The sequence below is a fragment of the Trifolium pratense genome, linkage group LG1 (genome assembly GCF_020283565.1).
Source record: "Trifolium pratense cultivar HEN17-A07 linkage group LG1, ARS_RC_1.1, whole genome shotgun sequence".
Lineage (NCBI taxonomy): Eukaryota > Viridiplantae > Streptophyta > Magnoliopsida > Fabales > Fabaceae > Trifolium > Trifolium pratense.
Genome location: NC_060059.1, coordinates 38,978,545 through 38,996,351, shown reverse-complemented (window position 1 = coordinate 38,996,351; position 17,807 = coordinate 38,978,545). Strand labels below are relative to the sequence as shown.

Genomic DNA, 17,807 nt, shown 5'->3' with positions numbered 1-17,807 from the left:
AAACAAAAAGAAAATGCAGGCATTAGTCTGTTTAGATAGCCAATACACAATTAACTGCTAAACAAAAACATAGGACCGGTTATAAAATATTGTACAGAGAACAAATTGCTTCACGGATGATAGATGCATATCAAAGTACTTTTCATTTCCTTGCTAGCAGTTTCTACGGAAGTTTACCTGGGGGAGTCGATTTTAAAAGAAAAACCTTGCAGCACAGTCGAAATCGAACAATAGAATTTGTTTGAGTTTTGCAATTGTGAAGAAAAGTTTTTGTGCGATTGAGAAGAGAGAAGGTTTTGCAATTTGGGTTTTTTTTTTTTTTTAAGTGACATCTTCCTCTATTTATTTTTTTAATTATAAGATAACAAAAAAAAAAGCTGAATTGGCAGCTGAGTCACTCACGTGACTTTTCACATAGCGTTGACATGGTCAAAATTGATTTGTTATGTATATAGGGTGAAATGCTTGAAAGTTAAGATCGAGGGCTGAAATTTGAAGAAACAAAATGGAGTGAAATGTCAAATACTCCCATGAAATTTCAAAATTCGTCAAATGCTCCCATAAAATTTGGAAATAGGCAATTACCTCTTCGAAATTGTAGAACGTCAATCAAATTGCACTCTGCTTCGTTTACTCCGTCTATTTTGATGAGGAAAAGATATATTTAAGGGACCTATTCAGACCTTTTTTTTTTAAGGGACCTATTCAGACTTTTTTTTCTTTAAGGAACCAATCTGAAACAAAAAATATTTTTAAGAGATCATTTTACTAATTAAGCCTAGTTTTTAAGTATCAAATCGGTTTTTTTTAGTGTTTTAACTAGTATCTCAATCCTTGTTACGAGTGTTTTAACTAGGATCTAGTGGAAGTGGGTGTTGTTTGATTCTGCAACTTGCAATTGAGTTCATGTCACGTTACTACATTAGTTATGAGCTACCATATATATTTGGTTTGCCTAAGAACAAAAGCTAGCTTATAGTGTGCATTACCAGATGAGTTGCGGAAACAGACGCCAAGACCACATATTTACCTCAGGTTGTCGAGAAGAAAGCAAAATCCATATTTACCTCAGCGTTCTTGCAGGTCTGCTGCAGAATTTTGTGGTCCAAGGATTGTTGAGTTTGCGATTGTTCCGGCATTTCTAGATGCTCCAAAGATGCATAACAAATAAATTTTACTTTGCTTAGCTGTGAATGATTTAAGAGCCTTGAACACTATAGATCCTCAAAGTTCGTAGCTCTCTGTCTCAACAAATTATCAAGAGTCTCACACACTAATTTCCCACAAATAGAATGAGTACGTATGAAAAATAAGTGTAAAGAATGCTCAAGGTTCTGTTCACATATAACACAGATTCGAGCAAAGGACACCATGATTCTGAAGGTTCGCTCATTGGAATACAATTTCTGATTGCTCGCCAACAGGCAATTCAATAGAACGACTTTTACTTTGGAGGGAACCTTAACAGACCATAAGGACTTCCAGTTACGAGAAACAGATGTATGATCATCATTAGCAGCAGCCTAAGCCATGCACAACTGATATGCAGATTTTACAGACTGGTGGTTGTCAATTGTTTTATTCCACATATAACGTTGACCATGTCAGGCCGAGAGTGCAGCGGGATATGCAGTCACTGTTATTGAATAAATTCCTCGTTATAGATTGGTGTCATTTGTTTAAAACAGGATCGAACAATTGAGATACCTAGAACTCGCGTAAATGAGGAGGGGATGCTGTAGTAGGCCTCAAACTAAGGGTTTGTCTAATCAAGAATAGTATTAGCCGGTCCCAAATTTCCAACGGTAACAAAGATATAACAAAGGTATTGTGCTCCAAATACTCCTCCGTGTATAGCTTTTGTTTAGCCTTATACTCTTTTCGTTTTAAAATGAATGCTGTTTCAAATTTTTCCACACAAATTAAGAAATGCAATGATGTTAAAAAAATGAGAATTTTACCGAACTAGCCTTATTTACTATTGGTGCAATGCTTTAAAAGTAGTGTACCCTTAATTAATTAGAGGGTACAATTAGAAGTAAAATAATAATTCTACCTTGCAAAGTGTGAGTGACATTCATTTCGAAACAATCTTCTTTTTGCTAAAGTGACACTCAATTTGAAACGGAGGGAATAAACCTGCTACACATATATGTGTTTCTGCTAAATAAAACATCTACATGCACTTTAAAAGTAGTAATGGAAGTATTAGTTTATCTTTGAATCAGTAACATATCTGGTCTAAAATCTTCAATTTTGGCATGACAGAAATTTAGCTATCACTGTACAGGTAATTCAATGCACAAGCAACATCTGTAGCTATATCAAGTCCATACACTTTAATTAAAATGTACTATCGATATTAAAAAATACAATGACAACCGTTCATAATTTGTCACGTCATTAAAAAGTTTAACGTGAGTCGTAACCGCCATAAAAGTCATCATAATACACAAGATGATTTGAGGAGAATAAAAAACATTATGAAGAGTCTTTCGCAAGGTAAATAATTTTAGCTTGTTCCGATACTATGCTGGATCGGATTAATTCTGCCATCAACTCTGATGCAATGTTTACAACAGGCTCCACAATCATCTTTTCGAGCACGGGTGAATAGAGAAGTATAAATATGATAAAATCTAATTCAGATTTGGTATCGGATATGTCTTCTATCTTTACACGTTGCAATGTGAGGGGCATGACCGGCTCCGAAAATATATCTTCCCAACAATAGGAGACAGGTGTTGAAAGGCCAGCTTGCTCTTCAAGTCGTGCCTACATGCAATTGTTACAAATTCATGGATCAAAAGGGGTAATGTTGTACGCATAAGAGAGCTATAGAGCACATTAAAACTCTAAAATGAGGTACACGAGTCTCTTGGTTTATAGGACACTTATGCAATAAACCCTAGCATAAGAAATGCTAAGGCAAAACAAAGAGTGAAAACTCAAAACATACTTTGTAGAGTAAACTTAAATACCTTTGCAGAGATTAACATACTATCATAAAATTTGTAGCCACCACTTTCCTATAATCTATTCTCCAATGGATTACATCCACAAAGGAAAGATATACAAATTCCTAGACAAATGCTTAAAGCAAAAAAGATATAAAAATTCTAGAGCTTTGTAAATTCACATAAAACTAAAACAGGATGTGCAAGTGCAACCAGAAAAAAGAAAGGAAAGCAAAGTCAATAAAAGCTAAAGGAGTACTCACAGAGATTGTGAATGATTGAAGATTAGGTGAGCTATTGAGAAAGCAAAGAACAGCCAAAATTTCCTTCAAGTCGCTGAAGTTTATGCATATGGAAAGACATCTTAGATTGATACAAGGTGTAGGAAGCTTTACTGGCACAACATCTGCAAACAAATACTGAAGCAAAACAGAAGAGTCACTTTAAATCAAAATAGAATGTTTCTAATTCTTACAGATCAGGCGTTGCATACACATGATTTGCGTCCATTATAAAATTGTAGGGGGTGGGCGTGGGGGAAGCTTAAACAGCAATGTTTAAGTTACTCCTACAGTCAAATTCAACATTCATATGCTTGAGCATTATACCTTTATAAAATAGGAACTAATCAGTAGCATCTTGATGTTGGGTAGATGATTGAAAAACTTGACCAAATTGCTAGAGCATCCATGCGATTTACTTTGATTAGTTTGATCAACAACTAGCTTAGCCAATCGAGGAGTGTTGTCAAAGCTAATACCCTCAAATTCACCAATGATTAGAACAAACTTGATATTTGGTGCCTGAATATTAATTTGGTTGAAGCCATCAAATAATGCCAACCTCAATTTTTCGAGCAGAGGGGAGCCGGATATCAAAATTTCAAAAGCATCTTGAGTCATTGTAACCCGTTGTAGATGAAGACTTTTCAAGTTCCTAAAGCCTTCAAACGTCGTTGGAGGTTTAAGCAAACACCAATATAGTTTTAAACAATGTAAACTTTGACAAGAGAATAAACACCACGGTATCTTATAGCGTTGCTCTAACCAAAAGTCCAAGACAAACTTTTTAATCGACCTTTTGGTTAGATGAAGAATCCAACGATCAATATCAGCCACATAGTTTATATCAATGAGATTACAACCAGAGTCGGAGATATTGACCTTGTTGATCGGCCCAAAATGAAATAAAAGTACATGATCAATAATTCTTAAAAATTTGATCTGGATAACTGAAGGGTCTTCTGAAGATGCAGCAGATACACATTGTCTATCAAACACAAGATTTGATTGTGTTGACCACTTCGTCCTCCATTCGCTAGATAAAACACTTGTTCACCCAGCTTCATTAATTGGCAAACGTGAGAGGATCTGATCTATTATATGATCCGGTAAGCAACTAATTCTATCTGACTCCGTGTCTGTCATTTTTAGGCGGCTAAGCTTCCATGGTTTTCTTCCCATTAGAGAGAACCTTAGAACTCAACCAAGTTTAACTTCAATAGCACAACTATTTACTCCTACGACTTCAAAATCATGAATGTTGTGATTACAATACAAGAATGGTTAATTTTAATATATTGTCATAATTTTGCATGAGCACAGTACAAACTTTTGTGATAACTAACAATACTAGATAGAAACATTGTGCAAAGTCAAAAGAAACTTCCTTTTAAAGTTAGCTGAGTTTCAAACGATGAAAATAAGCAATTTATTCATAAAAATGGAAATAAATATTGTGCAAAATATATAGTTCCATGAAACGTACATAATCTATGAAATGATTGCAACAATGTAATCCAAAAATTGAAGTGGAAAAGAGAACAACTAACCAACGTTAAACTGAATTAGTTGAATTCAGAAATTGAATGCGTGAACAAGTTGAGAGCAAGGGTTGAATTCGGCACTGCCGAAGAAGAGTGTCAAAATTGTCAAGTTGATGAGAGAAGGTTTTATTTAGGGTTTGGAATAGGATAGGCAGAGTCAACCTTTAACAAACCTAAGTCTGTCCGGTAAAAAATTGAAGGTCTGAGCCTGATTTAAGTCCTGAGTTTAGCCTTTTAAAAGTTCCATATAGCTTGTTAGCCTCTTTCCTTGCCTAGTAGGCCCCGTAGACCGGTCTGACATATTTCCAACTTTAGTTTTATTCAAAAGAGTGTAAAAATCACCGATTAGTCAAATGGCATAAGTGCCCATTTTGTTTTTTAAATGCCCTTGTTGGAAAAAACAAAAAAACAAAAAAATAATTTTTTTTTCCCAAATGCACCTTTTAGACCTTCTTTTAGAAATCTTCTTGAGTTTTCTTCCGTGTCTTCTAAAATTATAAAAATACCCCTTTCGATTCTTAAGTAGCGAGATAGCGAACCCGGTTTGCTATTTAAATAGCAGACGGTGTGAAATCTTACATTTTTTACGATAGGTTTTTTTTTTCCTTTCTCAAATTTATCATTTTTATAAAAACCACAAATTCGATAAAAACCGCAACCACTTAATTTGGATCCACGTAGAAACAAAATTGGATTCGGGCCGAAAATCACAAAGAGTATACTAGATTGAGAGAGAGGGGGTAGAGAAGGGGAAAAAAAATTTAGATCTTCATGGTTGTTCGGTCAATTTTAGTTACGAAGAGATAAAATTTTAGAGGTCGCACCCGCCTGTATACAACCGTTCATGCCCGATTTTTTGCAACAGTTGACCCAAGACCCGACCCACACTCGACTGGATGCTTCAATGTGTTGTCAGTTATATCAGTTTCGAGTTGGGTCACGAGTTCGTGCTCAACCCTAGTAATTAAGTGGAATGAAATGAAGTGGTGAATCATTAGATTTTTTTTTATATCTTTTTGACAAAAGAAAACTCAATTCATTTAATTAATCAAAAGATGCTTAATACAAGATGATAAAGAATCAAAAGTACGGTGACCAACATAAGAAATGGCCGCCCTAAAAAGGATATAAGCAACCATATTCTCTTTACCACGAACAAACTTAACTACAAAATTGGAATTACTAACAATCATGCCTCTAATATTAGAAACAATAGAACCAAATTCACCTACACCTCCCTTATTTGCAAGGATAGCATCAACAAGAGTTTTTGAGTCACTCTCAAATATAACATGATGAACACCCAAACTTTGGTCCACATTCTAAACCACATCATGGTAAATCATTAGATTTAATTGTTTGGATTTGTAAAAAATGAATGGAGTGAAATAGAACACAATGTTACTCATTCCATCTAACATCATTCAATTTTTCATTCTCCTAATTTGGAGCGTATGCAATATAAAGGAGTTTATAATTTGCCATGTCATTAAAAAGTTTAACTTTAGTCATAACCACCATAAAAGTCATCATAATACACAAGATGATTTGAGGAGAATAAAAAACATTACGAAGAGTCTTTCGCAAGGTAAACAATTTCAGCTTGTCCCGATACTCTCCTGAATCGGATTAATTCTGTCATCAACTCCGATGTGAAGTTTACAACAGGCTCCACGGTCATCTTTTCGAGCACGGGTGAATAGAGAAGGATAAATCTGATAAAATCTAATTCAGATTTGGTACCGGATATGTCTCCTACCATTACACGTTCCAATTTGAAGGACATAATTGGCTCTGAAAATATATCTTCCCAACAATAGGAGACAGGTGTTAAAAGGTCAGCATGCTTTTCATGTCGTGCCTACATGCAATTGTTACAAATTCATGGATCAAAAGGGGAAATGTTGTAGGCATAACAGAGCTATTAAAGCTCTAAAATGAGGTGCACAAGTCTCTAATTTATAGGACACTTACGCAATAATTCTGTAACTAAATATGTAAATTGCAATTAAGACTAGACACTATACAAATGCTTAAAGCAAAAAAGATATACAAATTCTAGAGCTTTATACTTTACATAAAACTAAAACAGGATGTGAAAGTGCAACCAGAAATCAATCATAAAGGAAATCAAAGGCAAGACAAGCTTAAAGGAGTACTCACAAAGATTCCTAATACTTGCAGATTAGGTGAACTTTTGAGCAAGCAAAGACCAGCCGAAATTTCCTTCAAGTCATTGAAGTTTATGCATACGGAAAGAGATGTTAGATTGATACAAGGTGTAGGAAGTTTTACTGGCACCACAACATCTGCAAGCAAAATCTGAAGCAAAACAGAAGACACACTTCAAGTCAGAATATAATGTTTCTAATACTTATAGATCATACGTTGCATACAAATGATTGAGTTACTCTTGCAGTCAAAATTCAACATTCATATGCTTGAGTATTATACCTTTATAAAATATGAATGTATTACTAGGACCGCAATGTTGGGTAGATGATCGAAAAAATTGACCAAATTGCTAGAGCATCGATGCAATCTACTTTGAGTAGTTTGATTAACAAAGACGTTAGCCAATTGAGGAGTGTTGTCAAAGCTAATACCCTCAAATTTCCCCACGATTTCAACAAACCACATATTTGGTGCGTGGATATTAATTTGGGTGAAGCCAATACAATCCGACAATATCAGTTTTTCAAGCAGAGGGGAGCCAGATATCAAATTTTCAAAAGCATCTTGAGCCATTGTAACCTGTTTTAATTTAAGACTTTTCAAGTTCCTAAAGCCTTCAAACGTTGTTGGAGGTTTAAGCCAACAGTAGTATAATTTTAAACCTTGTAAACTTTGACAAGAAAATAAACACCAAGGTATCTTATAGCGTTGCTGAAACTGAAAACAAAAGTGCAGGACAAGCTTTTTGATAGACCTTTTGGTTAGATGAAGAATCCACCGATCAATATCAGCCACAGAGTTCATATCAATGATATGACGACCAGAGTCGGAGATCTTGACCTTGTTGATCGGCCCAGAATGAAGTAAAAGTACATGATCAATCATTCTCAAAAATTTAATCTTGATAACCGAAGGGAGTCCGGAAGTTGCAACAGGTGCACATTGTTTATCAAACACAAGATCTGGTTGTGTGGACCATTTGTTTCTCCATATGCTGGATAAAACACTTGTTCTCCCTGCGTCCTTAATTGGCAAGTGTGAGAGGATCTGATCTATTATATGATCCGGTAAGCAACTAATTCTATCTGACTCCATGTCTAGCTTTGATGGTTTTCTTCCCTTTAGATAGATATATTCATATTCATATTGAAACACAGCGTACATACAAGAATCAGAAAGAAAGAAAACTAGATTAGTGTACATTTATGTATAGTATACAAGTAGATCCTTTAATTTTCACATATGTAACTGTTAGGTTTTAAGTTTTTTTTAGCCAGCAAAGTAAGTTCTATAAAAATTCTAACTTGTTGCACCGTTACCTTTAAGTTATCCCCGTTACAAAAACTTGTTGCATTGTTACCCGTTCGGTTAATCTTTTCCAACATATGTGCCATTTTCGTCAAAATACCCACCATGGTGGAAGTCGACGTTAACGGTCACGGTATAATAAAGTAACAGAAGTTACCACCTGACTTTGCAACAAGTTAGAAACACAAATGACCTATTTGTTAACTAAAAAACTTAAAAGGGCATCTCTACATATAAAACACTTAAAACATAATTGTTACAAACACGAAACTTAAAGAACTAACCAAAGTAATCCAAAAAGTGAAGTGGAAAAGAAGAACTAACCAAAGTAAAACTGAATTAGTTGAATTCAGAACTTGAATGAGTGAAGTAGTTGAATTTGGCACTTCCGAAGAGTGCTAATACACTTTTGATCCCTATTTAAAACTGAATTAGTTGAAGATTATGTCCAGATTTAGGAACTTTTAGATTTGGTAAATGCTACTTTGAAGCGTAAAAACGGATCACGAATTTTTCCCAAATGATGTGGCATCATCTAAGCCTTTAATTTGATTCTTACTCTTTCGTTCTTTGTTTGCTGTGATTGATAGTGTTTGTTGAATCTTGGAGTTTGATTTAGTGGCAGCAAAAGCAGAGTACACTGAGGTTTTTTGGCAAACGGTTACAAGAATTTGTTGAAGCAATATTTTTATTTCTTTTAGTTGAAATCAAATTATTAAATACCTTATATAATAAAGAATCAAAAATATTTTTGATTTCTATAGTTTTACAAAATTTCATTTTTAGTTCTTAAAGTATTTTTTTCGCATTTTTTAGTCACTCAGCCAACGCTTTTACCTTTTAATCAAACGATAATTTACATAATAATAGTATTTTTAAAATAAGGGATAAAATGGAATAAAAAATTTATTACTTGTTCCACTCCTACCAGTTTTCAAACAGTGGAAAGTCTCAGGGGCGGATCTAGAAATCAATCATACGGTGAGTCGAATTTCTTTCTTAACAATAATAAATAACAGAGTTAAATATATTTTTTATCCTTATAAAATAACGAGTTTTTATGTTTAGTCCTATTAAATTTTAACTGAAAATATCCTTTAAAATATTGCAGTTCGGTAAGAATAATCTCCATTTTAAAATATTCTTACAAACAATTGATACTTTTAATCCTCAAAATAGTTCCTATAAAATATAAATATGGACTAAAAATAAATTTTTTGAAGGACAAAACTTAAAAACTCATAATTTTATAAAGACTAAAAATATATTTAACTCAAAATTATTAAATAAAATCACAATAATTTATTTATAAACACCTAAAACAAGAGTGGGTAAATTAAGAGTTGTCATTAGCAACTATATGCATGTGTGTGTGTGGTGGTGGGGGTGGGGGTTGAAGCCCCTGCTTGATTTTAACTCTTAAGTTTGCTGATATGTTATTTTTAAAAAAATTTAAAAAGTTTTAAAAACAAAGTTTTTTTTTTAAAGAAAAAATGGACTAAATCAATATTAAAGAGGTCATCTGGGAATCTTCAATGATGAGAGGCATGTTAGAGATGATCATGTTGACTGCAAAATGCTAATCTATACTGAATTTGCTTATTATCAAATCCAAATTTGTTCACATGAGTAGACCAAACTTCAAAATGGAGATAAGAAGACGAATCAATAACACCCTTTCATACATTCATATACTTCAATTCAAAGGTCCAAATACAAGACACCCTTTCATAATTTGCCACATCATTAAGTTTAACTTTAGCCATAACCACCATAAAAATCATCATAAAAAAATTATGAAGAGTCTTTCACATGGTAAATAACTTCAACTTGTCCCGACACTCTCCGGAATCGGATAAGTTCTGTCATCAACTTCGATGTAACGTTTAAAACAGGTTTCACAGTCATTTTTTCGAGCACGGGTGAATAGAGAAGGATAAATCTGATAAAATCTAATTCACATTTGGTACCGGATATGTCTTCTATCTTTACACGTTGCAATTTAAAGGGCATGACCGGCTCCGAAAAGATATCTTCCCAACAATAGGAGACAGGCGATAAATGGTCAGCGTGCTCTTCGAGTCGTGCCTACACGCAATTTTTACAAATTCATGGATCAAAATGGGAAATTTTATACGCATAAGATAGCTATAGAGCATATTAAAACTCTAAAATGAGGTACACAAGTCTCTAATTTATAGGACACTAATGCAATAATTCTGTAACTAAATATCTAAATTGCAATTGATTTTAGTATTTTTTAATGAAGCAAAATGTGACATTAATAGAGTAAACTCAAAACATACTTTGATAGAGTAAACTTAAATACCTTTGCAAAGATTAACATACTATCATAACAATTTATTCTGCAGCCACCACCTTCCTATAATCTATTCTCCAATGGATTACATCCACAATTTTGAATGTAACCAAGTCTAAGCCACACAATTTTTGAATATTCATAAATTCTATTACCAATTGTAACTCACAAATACTAGTCTCTAGTTTTGTAAGACTAGTAAGACTAGAGACTAGACAAATGCTTAATAACTTTACATAAAACTAAAACAGGATGTGCGAGTGCAACCAGAAAAAAGAAAGAAAGCAAAGTCAAGACAAGCTAAAGGGGTACTCACATAGATTCCGAATCTTTGAAGATTAGGCGAGCTATTGAGCAAGCAAAGAACGGCCGAAATTTCCTTCAAGTTGTTGAAGTTTATGCTTATTTGAAGAGTTGTTAGATTGATACAGGGTGTAGGAAGCTTTACTGGCACAACATCTGCAAACAAATACTGAAGCAAAACACAAGAGTCACTTTAAATCAGAATATAATAATGTTTCTAATACTTACAGATCAGGTGTTGTATACACATGATTTTGGTCCATCATAAAATTGTAGGGGGTTGGGCGCAGGGGAAGCTTAAACAGCAATGTTTGAGTTACCCCTACAGTCAAATTCAACATTCATATGCTTGAGTATTATACCTTTATAAAATATGAATGTATTAGTAGGACCTGAATGTTGGGTAGATGATCAAAAAAATTGACCAAATTGCTAGAGCATCCATGCAATCTACTTTGACTAGTTTGTTCAACAAGTACCTTAGCCAATTGAGGAGTGTTGTCAAAGCTAATACCCTCAAATTTTCCAATGATTTGAACACACTTGATATTTGGTGCATGGATATTAATTTGGGTGAAGCCATAAAGATATGCCACCTTCAATTTTTCAAGCAGAGGGGAGCCAGATATCAATTTTTCAAAAGCATCTTGAGTCATTGTTACCTGTTCTAGATGAAGACTTTTCAAGTTCCTAAAGCCTTCAAACGTCGTTGGAGGTTTAAGCGAACACCAATATAGTTCTAAACGATGTAAACTTTGACAAGAGAACAAATAGCAAGGTATCTTATAGGGTTCATCTAACCAAAAGTCCAGGACAAGCTTTTTGAAAGACCTTTTGGTTAGATGAAGAATCCACCGATCAATATCAGCCACAGAGTTCATATCAATGAGATCATAACCGGCGGAGATTTTGACCTTGTTGATTGGCCCAGAATGAAGTAAAAGTACATCGTCAATAATTCTCAAAAATTTAATCTTGCTAACCGAAGGGTCTTTGGAAGTTGCAGCAGGTACACATTGTCTATCAAACACAAGATCTGGTTGTGTGGACCATTTGTTTCTCCATATGTGGGATAAAACACTTGTTCTCCCTGCTTCTTTAATTGGCAAGTGTGAGAGGATCTGATCTATTATATGATCCGGTAAGCAACTAATTCTATCTGACTCCATGTCTGTCATTTTTAGGCGGCTAAGCTTTGATGGTTTTCTTCCCTTTAGAAATATATATATATTCATATTGAAACAAAGAATCAGAAAGAAAGCAAACTAGGTTAGTGTACATTTATGTATCTATGTATGTAGTAAGTACACAAGAACCTTGAAACTCAAACAAATGTAACTTCAGTAAGTAAAAAATAGAACAACTATTTACTCTTCCGAATTCGAAGTTAGTTATAAATACTGTGATTACTATAAAAGAATGGTTTAATATATGGCTAAATTCATCAGAAGATCCTTTAAGTTTCAAATTTGTAACCGCTAAGTCTTTAAGTGTTTTTAGGTAACAAATAGGTTCTTTTAAGTTTCTATCTTGTTGCACCGTTACCCTTTCAGGTATCCCCTGTTACAAAAAGTTGTTGCACTGTTACCCGTTCGATTGATCTTCTCCAACATATGTGCCTTTTTCGTCAAAATACCATGGTGGAAGTTGACGTTAACGGTCACAGTGCAATAAGGTAACAGAAGTTGTCAGGTAACCTTGCAACGAGTTAGAAACACAAATGACCTATTTGTTACATAAAAAACTTAAAAGACATATCTCTACATAAAAAAAGACATAACTGTTATAAACGCAAAACTTAAAACCTCTGGATGTATTTTGCCTTAATATAAGTTTGCATGAATACAGTATAATGTTTTGTGATTGAAATATTTTACAACACTATAATCTAAAACTTTTAAGCTGAGTTTCAAGCGATGGATATAAACAATTTATTGATAAAAATGAAATGCATATTATAGCACAAAATAATTCCATGAAAGTACATAATCTATGAAATGATTGCAACAGTGTAATCCAAAAATTGAAGTGGAAAAAGAAGAACTAACCAAAGTAAAACTGAATCAGTTGAATTCAGAACTTGAATGCATGAATAAGTTGAGAGCAAGGGTTGAATTCGGCACTGCCGAAGAAGAGTGTTAAAATTGTCAAGTTGAAGAGAGAAGGGTTTTCACTTTTCAACTCGAGTGAAGAAATGACCAAATAATCAAATGTCATAAGTGCCCTTGTTGGTTTTTGTTTTTGACCAAAATTGCCCTTGATAGAAAAACAAAAACACAAGAAAAAAGTTTGGTTCAAATGTACTTTTAGCACTTCAAGTTTTATGTTAGCTTCAAAGTTTGATTAAAAAAACATAATTTTGTAAATATTTGTTTTTATGTAAAGTAATAATTTAAATCAAAATGAAATGAGTATGTATTTATTTTGAATTATTACAAAAAACAAAATTAAAAATAAATCTATACACTATTACCACTACAAAGAAATTAATCATTTGTATAACATATAACATATACTCCCTCCGTCCCAAAATGAGTGAGTCATTTTGACTATATACACTGTTCACATATCTTACTTTGATCTTATTTTTCTACTAAAAAATAAAAATAAATATTAGCATATACGATGTTGTTGAATTCATTTCGATGAGTATTTTCAAAATATCATATTTTTATAATTTTTACTATTATACAATTAAAAATATTAATTGTCAAAGTTATGCAATGTCATGCGTGACACAATCAACTGATTCACTCATTGTGGGACGGAGGGAGTAATATAACATATAATAATCCTTAATTTCCTTTAATTGAATAGGGTGAATTTTAATATAAATACAATTAATAAGCCTTAGTACATAATAGAAAACTTAATTTTATTTGCTTTAAACCATTAATATAAAAGTACTTTATGGTGAGATAGTAGAGGAAATCTCAAGACATGAGAGTGGGATAAATAGAATATCCAGCAGCAATGCTACAATGACCTTCTGGAGATCCGGTTCCTCTTGTTAATTTCATGTAGCCTGATTCACCCCAAACGTTGCCCCATGAATTCTTGATTATCCAATAATTTTGCCCATAAACACTTATCCCATAACCAACTATAACAATCGCATGGTTCAAAAATGGTCCGCATGATCCTGAATAAATTCCACCCTTGTAAGCATGAATTTCAGGACCAGAGGCGATTCGAGCTGCTACTGGTCGTTGTGCCACAGCTTGTAGTAGTTGTTGTTCACTTCCACCAGGTACAAAGTGAAAATCATTGATTCCCGCTGAGGGCTTAAAATCATCACGGCAGGCTTGTTGAATTCCTTTGAATGGATAATCATCTTCGCTAGGAATACCATCAGCAAATGTTGCTTCAAACTCAAAGGCAGTATCAAGATAACCACCACGACACCCTTTACTCTGCGAATCACAATCAATCAGATGTTGGGCTGACAATGAGATCAAATTACCTGTTTTTATTTTCCAAGAACTTTCTATAGCTCCTACAGTTGCAAAAGCCCAACAACCTCCTGCAACACATTGATTCACCCAAATAATATTATTATTAATAATAATAATAATAGAAATATATAACATATTTTTTTTGACTAAAAATATACTATTTAATTATTATCTTTCTATGTATTTTAAATATCTGTATGTGCATTCAACTACTTGTCAGTTGTCATCAGGGGCGTCTCTAACTTTTTGGAGACCTTGTGCAATTATTAAAAATAACTATAAATTGGCTTTAATAAAAGAAAAAAATACAAAAAAATCAAAAAAAAAATGTCAACGATTTAAATTACAAATAATATCTACCCTAAAAAAACAATCATTTTTTCACAAATATAAAAAAAAATTGATAAACAAGACAATCTCTATTACACATCTCTCTATTTGATAAAACTATAGTATAACAATTAGCTATAAATTTATTCACAGTATAAAAATTCTCTTTTAGGAACATTTTGTAACTAATAAATTCATCATTTTAGAATAAAGAGAATCTCGGGTAATTTTTTTTATCAGCAAGAATCTCAGGTATTTGAACTTTACAATCTCTCATTTGGAAACTTGTAATCTCTAGTTTTATACCTCTCATTTACCAATACAACGTACTACCCTATATTTTTTTAAAGGCCCCTATTTTTATAAGGTTTTATGCCGTCACACATGTCGCACTTGCGGAAAAGATGCCTGTGGTTGTCACCATTAAGACTTGTTTATGAAGGTGTGTTAAAAGTTAAAACATCAAAACATCGGTGTCCATCAAAATCTAACATGTATTGAGTGAGAAAAAAAAATCAAAATTACTGTAGAAAGTTGTTTCGTTAACAAAATAGAAAAAATAGCTTCCTTGATAAATCCAGGAACACGATGAAAATGAAAATCGAAAAAATAGCCAAAAAAACACATAAATAAAATCGAAAAAACGGTGAAAATCAAAATATGACATTGAATGAATGATGCTTTGGTGTTGAGTAGCACTGTAGCAGTAAAGAACAAACACTAACTTGATTATTAAACTGTTTATGTTAAAAAAATTGGTCATTAAAATGCCAAAACAAGACTTTAATAAATTTGGAAACCAGCTATGCTGAAAAGAACAAATATATTAAAAAAAAAAGCACTTGTGATGCCAAACAGTATATAAATGCATACTTTCCAATTTATATTTATAAGGAAAAAAACAATTTTTTTAGGGTTTTTCTATTATCATGTGCAAATTTGCACATATTAAAAAATTCGAATTAGTAAGTTTATATCGTAATTTGTGCATTTTATATTATATGCATAACTTTTTAATAAATAATTGTTATTTTTCGATAAAAAGTTATTATTTTTACTACGTTGTTTTAACATGTGTAATATGTGAAATATTGTGTTAGACAAACTTTTTTTCTTAACAAATGTGATTTTTTGCCTTATAATTTAGGACAAAAAGAATATAAAACAACGTAGAAACAAACATATTAAAAAAAAAGCCACTATGGTTAGGAGTTAGAATCCTCTTCATTTTCTATTATTTCTATTTCCTTCGTTATTATATAGTTCTGGAATAAATGCAAAAGTGTAACATTATACTATGTTTGGATGTCAAAGAGATAGGGAAGAGAGAAATAGTGAAGAGAGAAATAAGAGAGAAGAGAGATAGAAGAGAAATTGGATAGAAATTTTATATGGTTTGGATGAATAGAAAAATGAGAAGAGAGAAATTAATAAAAATGAGAAAATAATAAATTTACCCTTTTCTACAAAAAAATAAATTAGTTGAATGAGGGTATTGTTGTAAAATTGTTTATTTCATTTCTTGTCACACAAATCTCTCCTAATATGGAGAGATTTATTTTTGGCAGTTATTAACCATTATATTTCTCTCTTTCCTTATTTCTCTCATCATCCAAACCATAGAAATAGCTAATTTCTTTGCTATCTTATTTCTCTCTTTTGTAAATCTACCCAAACAAACACAAGTAGGTTCAAATATTTTTCATACACCTCAAAATATTTAAAAACTTTGATAAGGGAAGAAATGAAAAGAATATGAAATGTAGAGAGGATCCCAACTCCATAGTTAGGCGTTGATAAAAAAAAACATTTTTAATAAAAAAAATTGAGTAGAAGTACCATAATATAGTTACCACAAGTGCCTTGATTCTTAACGGAGGTGACAGCTCCTCGTTTTCTCCAATCAACGGTCATTGGAATATTATCGACACTCATGTTGAAAAATACTGTTTTAGAGGAAGCAAGTTCGCTTGGAATATTCTTTATGCCGGAACATGAAATTAATTCTTCAGTGGTTAAATCGGAAAAATCGTTAAGGCCTAATGTATAATTCTTGCCTGCAGCCATGTTCATCTTATTCCTCTTTTTAATAAATTTTAAATTCTCCTTAAATATTATCCTTCTTTTTTCCATCTCAGAAGTATTTGCATATATGCGACCATATTTAATCATCCATTGATGATGAATTTTATCAATTGATGATTCAGAGAAGAACGTAAGAGACACGGCTGCAGGGCATGCAGCACATGCCAACGAGATTATTATGATGATGCAAAAATTCATATTCTTTTTAGTAGAAAAATGTACATAAGAGGATGATCACGATGTTAATTGATTTTGGAAAAGGAGATGTGAATTAAAGGAACAATTGACGCAACTTATATTGAGGAAGTATATAGGGATAGAAAGTGAAAAATGATTTATTTCTCTCCTTTTAGTTAATTTTAATTCTATTATCACTATATATATATATGATTTTTAGATAAAAAGTCAATGAGGACTAACAAATACAAAATGGGATGAATTTGGAGGGAAAAATCGAGCGATGATAAAAAGTCAATGAGGACTAACAAATACAAAATGGGATAAATTTGGAGGGGAAAATCGAACAATTATAAAAAGTTAACGAGGACTAACAAATTCCAAATGGGATGAATTTGGAGGGAAAAATCGAGCAATTTAAATTTAGGAGACTGAAATCGAACAAATTTATAACTTAAAAATTAAAATCGAACATTTAAAATTTAGAGAATTAACACCGCACAACTGTAAAACTTGAAAAACTTGAAAGACCAAAATTACATTTCCCTTATAATAATATGGGTCATGCTAAACGGTGTCACCGGGGCACTAGTTAAGCATACTAAAAAAAGAAAGAAAGAACAAAATTAATGATGAGAGATAATAACTTTTTACATCTTTAAGGTATTGAATTCACAATTTTCAAGATAAAATTTCCATTTTGATATCCTTAATCAGTGTTCCGGGGGCATTGTTTAGCATTTTCGTAATAATATAGGTCAAATTTTGTAAGGAAATAGCAATCATGTGGCTGGTTGAATTTGGACTTATTTCCCATGTGACATGTGTGGTTCCACCATACCCTAAAGACTTATTAATTAAATTTGATTTAA

General features: G+C 32.6%; 3 protein-coding genes and 1 pseudogene across 5 annotated transcripts; all 4 read right to left on the bottom strand.

Moving 5' to 3' along the window:
* Positions 1–2,272: 2,272 nt before the first annotated feature.
* LOC123916148 lies at positions 2,273–5,059 on the bottom strand (annotated as a pseudogene).
* A 722-nt stretch (positions 5,060–5,781) lies between these two features.
* On the bottom strand, positions 5,782–8,973 carry LOC123916138 (F-box/FBD/LRR-repeat protein At1g13570-like). Its single transcript, XM_045967520.1, has 4 exons — positions 8,277–8,973; positions 7,237–8,076; positions 6,946–7,104; positions 5,782–6,643 (listed from the first exon to the last, which is right to left on the bottom strand). The coding sequence occupies exons 1-4, from the start codon at positions 8,370–8,372 to the stop codon at positions 6,350–6,352; spliced, it is 1,389 nt and encodes a 462-aa protein (XP_045823476.1). The 5' UTR covers positions 8,373–8,973; the 3' UTR covers positions 5,782–6,349.
* Positions 8,974–9,916: 943 nt separating this feature from the next.
* Positions 9,917–13,103, bottom strand: LOC123916165 (F-box/FBD/LRR-repeat protein At1g13570-like). 3 transcript variants are annotated; one of them, XM_045967561.1, is made up of 4 exons: positions 12,937–13,103; positions 11,251–12,059; positions 10,902–11,057; positions 9,917–10,353 (listed from the first exon to the last, which is right to left on the bottom strand). In XM_045967561.1, the coding sequence occupies exons 2-4, from the start codon at positions 12,055–12,057 to the stop codon at positions 10,060–10,062; spliced, it is 1,257 nt and encodes a 418-aa protein (XP_045823517.1). In that variant the 5' UTR covers positions 12,058–12,059; positions 12,937–13,103; the 3' UTR covers positions 9,917–10,059. The 3 variants fall into 3 exon arrangements, with proteins under 3 accessions (XP_045823517.1, XP_045823510.1, XP_045823518.1); XM_045967554.1 differs by having other exon boundaries at positions 11,251–12,099; positions 12,937–13,096; XM_045967562.1 differs by having other exon boundaries at positions 11,368–12,099; positions 12,937–13,074.
* A 668-nt stretch (positions 13,104–13,771) lies between these two features.
* LOC123893946 (ervatamin-B-like) lies at positions 13,772–16,740 on the bottom strand. The gene is made up of 2 exons (XM_045943790.1): positions 16,527–16,740; positions 13,772–14,411 (listed from the first exon to the last, which is right to left on the bottom strand). Exons 1-2 carry the CDS (start codon positions 16,738–16,740, stop codon positions 13,822–13,824), a joined length of 804 nt encoding a protein of 267 aa, XP_045799746.1. The 3' UTR covers positions 13,772–13,821.
* Positions 16,741–17,807: the final 1,067 nt, after the last annotated feature.